The sequence below is a fragment of the Chaetura pelagica genome, unplaced genomic scaffold, assembly GCF_000747805.2.
Source record: "Chaetura pelagica isolate M959 unplaced genomic scaffold, ChaPel_1.0 scaffold33, whole genome shotgun sequence".
Lineage (NCBI taxonomy): Eukaryota > Metazoa > Chordata > Aves > Apodiformes > Apodidae > Chaetura > Chaetura pelagica.
In genome coordinates, this window is record NW_009952874.1 from 2205404 (window position 1) to 2211513 (window position 6110).

The 6110-nt window shown below is 43.3% G+C and overlaps 1 protein-coding gene across 1 annotated transcript in view; it reads right to left on the reverse strand.

Annotated features, from left to right (window-relative positions):
• TMEFF2 (transmembrane protein with EGF-like and two follistatin-like domains 2) overlaps positions 1-1117 on the reverse strand; it is a 133170-nt gene extending 132053 nt beyond the window's left edge. The window contains exon 1 of the mRNA XM_009995260.1: positions 1108-1117. Coding sequence (XP_009993562.1) covers positions 1108-1117 — 10 coding nt within the window. The remainder of the gene's footprint in view (positions 1-1107) is intronic.
• Positions 1118-6110: the final 4993 nt, after the last annotated feature.

A 6110-nucleotide genomic window follows, 5' to 3' on the forward strand; every position in this document is an offset into this window, starting at 1 on the left:
GGGGGGGAGCTGGCCGGCCCTGCGGGCAGGAGCGCGGGGCTGGGGGCGGCTGCTGGCCCGGCCCCTCCCCTGCCCCCGCCGCGCTCCGCGGGACGCAGCCCCACACTCGCGGGACGAAGCTCCGCACCCGCGGCAGCAGCGAGTGCCCAGGGAGGCCCCGCGTGGGAACAGCACGGTGTCCTCAGGGGCCCGAGTAAGTAAGCGTGGGAGCCCTGCTGGACGTCTGCTTTTCCCGAAAATACGACCTCCTTTTCGACCCCTAGGTTAAAAGATGTAGGACTCGCTCTTTAAAAATACTGGCTGACATATTTGATGCAACCATGCTTTCAGGGGTCCGCACAGAGCTATACAGCAGTACTACTGCTTTGTATCCCCATGAGGACCCGAAATATTTTATGCTTAAGTAACTCCTATCTAGCTTCTCCATAAGCTGTAAGACAGGATTTGCTGTGCCCCTTCTGCTCCCTGCTCTACCCGCTGCTGTCTGTACTGACCTTGTCTTCCTGCCTGTAGTCCAAAAGCCTTTGTTACAATTAAAAGGGTATCAATTTGCACATTCCAGTATGTGCTAATGCTCTGATGAAGATCCACAAAAATCCCTGTGCCTACTGTTTCCTATTGACTAATCAAGCCCTTAGCAGCACCTAGCAGAAAGGAAATACTAATTTTTACTGCCTGCTAGTGGTTGCACTGAGTCTTATCCTTCACCTTCTGTGGGCTTACAGAGCATCTGCTGGCTGAGCACCTGGAGCCAGATCAATTTTTCTCTTTCCACTTTCCCTTTAGCTCTTTATTTCACTTTCTCGTGCCATTCTGTTATTCCATTTACTATCATATTCTATTTCCCCTCTCACCTCTTCCTTTTTCTTTTTTACCTGTTTCTTCTTTCTCATATTCATTATTTGTTGCCTGCTGAAACTCAGCTCTCTGCTTGGCTGATCACTGAGGTGCTTAAAAATGAAAGATGTCCTGGCTGACCAGGTACCACAGTCACACAGCCTCACCAGGGGAATGTTCCACTCTCTCTTGCTTTCTTCTTGCTCCCTCTCCTTGTTTCTTCTTCCCACTTTCCTGGCTCCTCTGTGTGGTTTCACTGCTCTATTTTACCCATTACCATGGCCCACTGTTTCTGTTCTCATTGTCTTACTCTTCTTTTCCTCCCCCTCCTCCCTCCTTTTCACACCTTCATCTCTGCACAGCTACAGATCATAAAGGCTCCGCTGGCCTCTTTATTTAGAGACCAGCTTAACCCCACCATACAGGGAATGTGAGGCCAGTTTTTCTCAGACTCACAGCCAGGCCCTCTCTGATCTGTCTCTCCTGTCACTATAACTCATGCCTAAGATGATACTGCAAGTGTGTCTGGCATTCACAGAGTGCCATTAAATACAGCAGCAGGAGCCCGGCTATGGCCCCTGTTCTCCCCAGAGTGCCATATAACACTGCATTGACCGTGTCCCAGGCACACCGTTCTGACTTATATTTACCCTGCCTTTTTTCCAGCCATTCAGCCAACAGGCACTGCCTGGAAAGAGAAAGGAGCCCCTCTATTTTTGTACTTGTTTTCTGACTTTAGAATACAGAAGCTCCACCACAGGTCCTGTAATTGGCACCACATGATGCTTGAACTATGAACCTGCAACAGTCTGAAGGGCAATCTGCTTAAGGCACAGTATTATGGTTTTAGCTGTGCTAACTGGTATTTAAAAAAATAGAAATTCCTTGTTGATATGAAAACTTTACTTATAAAAACATTTTTGTGTTAAAGTACATCTGTCAGAGTTCCAAAAGGAACAGCTAGACCCATGAGCCCCATTTCTCCATTACCCTCTCCAGCAATTTCTTTTGAATTATAGAGACTGAGATGCAATCGTTTTTTCATGTAGTTCCTAGCTCCAAAGCATACATTCTTCTGCCCTATTAATCCAACACTGCACACACAATCTCTGGGTAGCATGTTATTCCCAGCTATACTTCAACACTTAGGCAACTTGACACCTTCATTCTTGTACTCCCTGATGTTTCCATCCTATCTCATCTCATCACGACACAAAATCTACTACTTCTAAATAATGCAATTATGGGTTCACTGCCACGCAGGCAGCATTATGCTACTGCGATGTACAAATTGCAACCAGCATTTTCTCAGTGAGATACTGGGGTCACAACATATGCACCCTGGCTCCCAATTCTCCATCTCTAAATCAAGTGCCAAAGACCAACAGCCATTGGTACAGATCCTTTGGATTATGTGTTTGGTTTCAGTGTCATATTGGTCAAACTGATCATATTGTCGTATTGTCAAACTGATACAGTTTTACCCAATACACATGGTCATGCCACATGTACTACTGTTTAAAGGAGATCAGCTACCAGATGAAAAGCAGCTGGTTGAGGTGTTTCACATGCTCTGAAGATCTCAAAGCAAGAGCAGGGTCTGCCCTGGCTCTGCACTGCACTCCTTAGGCTAGGACTGGGCAGCAGTAGCTGGCAGCTGAGGCCTGGGGCCAGACTGCACCTGATCCCAGTCCCACATAGCCATGTCTGTGAGTAATGCCTTCTGTTGCTGTGCCTGACTAGGAGGTGATGTACTAGTGATGAATTACGCAACCACAGTTATTCACACTTGTAGTATATCTTGGCTGTGCTGCTCTTGGAAGCTTGCAGTTTCCCAGATTTCCCAGAACTTTGGAGAAGCCAAATGGTACAGCTGAGTGTAGCAAAACCTCCTCAGCAATACAAGCCATGGATACACAACACCCATTCTCCTTCCACTCTGTCTACTCAAAGACTATAAAACTGAATTTGTGGATATTTGTCTTTAAAATACTTTATCACTTGTGTCTAAAGGCTTTATGAAGGTAATTGTAGTCAAGAATACCAATGAAAAAAAGGCTTCTTACAGTCTAGCTGATACTCATAAAAGTTTTCCTGCAGTCAGCACCACAAATATAGGATAAGATTCCACAGCCACCAAGAACAAATGCCACCAAACGTACAGGAGACATTTGAGCTAGTCTCCTTACTACTTCAACCATAATGCCACATGTTTATGAAAAACCCGTGTACAGAATATAAAAAAATTCACTCTGCACAGTTCTTGAGAGAGCCACCCCATGTGTCAGCTACTGCAAGATACTACCATCAGTGTTAGCTCCTAGAAAAACATAGTCAAAAAGTCTACTTGATCAACTTTTGTAGATTAAATAAGGTTCTAGCCAGTACTAGAAAGAAAGGAGCATAGGGGTCACCTATTTTCTATGGCAATTCTTGTCAAAAGAGCGCATCTGATTCCAAAGTCCCCACCAGAAAAGGCATGGGAGCCCAGCTGCCAGTTGCAAGACCAAACCCAGAAGAAAAGGATGCTGCTTATTCCACACAGCCTATATGCACTTACTATGTATGAAGCTGGAGTTTCTCCCTACCCGTGGAAGAACAATGTTTCTTTCAGGTCTATGTATTTTCAGGTCTGTTTTGAGCAAAAGTTGGCAGACTTAGCCTATCCACACGTTCCTGTCAGAAGTTTGTGAATCTCAAGCAGATTTTAGGATCATCTATTTTTCATGTGTGCAAGAAAAGCACACGTGGCTTTGCTCGAATGTACAGGCAATAGGGTACTTTTTGGCTATATGCCATTTTACAGATTTTATACAGCTTTCAGCTAAATCACATATCTCAGTGCAAAATATACCACTCTTGGATACCACATGGATTTTTAATGCTTTGAGACATCCTTTGGGTCTATAAACAACAAGTAGATTACACTCATCTACATACTGTCAGACTTTTTTCCCCCTTGCTTGTGAGAGAAATATGGCTCTTATTCTTCACTTGAACATGTGTAATCCAAGTACAATTCATGGCCAGTTATGAGAAAAGTGTGCCATATTTTTCATTGTAGTTAACTGCTTTAGAGCAAGACTCCTCATGTATAAAGATGAAGAAAGGTCTCAGCTTTTCCTGAAAGACTACTTGCATTTCAGCAATGTGTCTCACACTTGGAGTTTTGACTGAAGCATTCCACTACTTTGGTGACCTGTTATGCCAAAAAAAAGCTGTCTTGTGTAATGCTTTACTTTCAACTCAATGTGATGGTACATGCCAAGAAACAGAACAATTGCAATATATACTGGAACACTATTTTGTGCTGCTCCACACATGAAATTGATGTCAGAAAAAATTGCACAAAGGGCATGGAAAATGCGAATAAATACTGTGATCCTTCCACGTTCAGTTTTAAATAGATGGATTGAAATGCATGGACCCTAAAGATTTATGCATCCGTTTATAGTCCATTCTGGAGTTTTAACATTTCATGCAGCTTGTAGGAGGGAGTGTATTTATTTATACAAAGTCATGGTTATTCAGCAGTGTTTATTCCTGAAGAGCAACAAAACATATTCAAGAAGAAATTCATAACTGGTTTACTACCAGGGTTGGCTAACTTAACAGTCTTATTTCATGACTGATTTACAAAGAGCTTTGCTCCTACAAGCACCTGTGTAGCACCGGATGTTTTGCTACTAACAGGAGAAATCACCTCCATCTCCCAGAACAGACAGCACTACAAGTGGCTTGATGGCTCTTCAAAGAGATAGAAAGAGGTGGTGGTGGTGGGGACCTTTACGGTTGTGGAAATACTTAAGCTTTATTTTTGCAGCTCTCTTCCCAGCACAGTACTGAGTGGAGATGCAGAACTGGGGCCTGCAATGAGAAAACTTATGGCAGCTGTTCACTGATAGAATTTCTGTGCAACATCAGTTTCATGGCCATGTGAACTATTTCTTCATTTTGATGCAGCTTTTTTCCCCCCATTATTTTCCTTCTCTGTCTTTCAGCTCTTATTCCCAGAGTTGTTTTTGAAGATGAAGCACATGGAAGTGTCATGATGTGAAACAGTAAGTGCAGCCTTAGCATACCATTGGTCTTATTAGCTACTTTATGTAATTTGAATTTTAGTGGTTACATTTTTACCTAGCAGACAATATTTAAATCAAGAAAAACAAGCTGGAGATACCAGCATTTTCAGGTGACACTTCTCAGTCAACTTTTAGGTTCACCCTCGATGAAGGTAGACCTAGCAGAAGTTACATTCAGCTTACCACAACTGATCATACAGTAAACTTCTACCTAAATATGATTCCTGCAAACCACCAAAGGGAATGAATAGTTTAACTGAACAAATCCTCAGTAGTCTAAATTATCCACTGTTGTCTCCACATGGTAATGCTGTCAACAGAAACACCTGAACTGTGTCTATCTGTAGAAGCAAGAGGGCCCAACCACAGACAGATGTAGTAGTGCTCAGTGTACAGATGTATGAGTCATTTCTGCTTGTTTTCAGTAGACCCTTGAGGACAGGTGGGTAGTACAGCTCAGCTGTTAAACAGATGCAGAGAAGGACAAGTGCTGTTTCCTGCAAGAGGCAGCATTGTTGAAGAGCTATGGAAGACACTACACACTATGCTGAAATACCTCATATAGGTCCTCTGATGTGTAGCTAAGAGTAGAAGATCAGAGCAAGGTTACAGTGGTGCCTTCCTTGCACTCTCGCAGGCAGCTGGAGGCTGAGACTGCTCAGGGACAAAAGCCGGTGTCTCTGTGGTTAATAGCTCCTGATAGATTTTCATTCCATGAATTTGCCATGAACTGCACAAACATATGGTAGCCAGAAGGACCTCTGGTCATGAGCTTCACGTACTGTGTGAGAAGATAATTTCCTTAAATTTGGCACCTGCTAACATTATTTGATACTCTTAATTCATGAATTATGAAACAAAAATCATTCTGTATTCAACAACTTGTGCCAGCCCTTATCTGTAAGCCCTGCTCCGTATCTCCTGATATATGGATAAATCATTCCAAAAGATAACAGACTGTCCATGCCTTCCTTTTGCATATGGATGGAGATATAGCATCAGTGTCCATTCCTTCTTATGAGAAGCATCCATGGGCAATGTCTGACCATTGTGTGTACTGCCAGTATGAGCATCTCTGCCATAATAACCAAGCACATGGTGTGGGTACCAAAGTGTGCACCCAAAGACACTGCTGTCTGTTACACATGAGCCTTTTGGGAACAAAGGCACTTGTATGCTCCAGGAAAATAC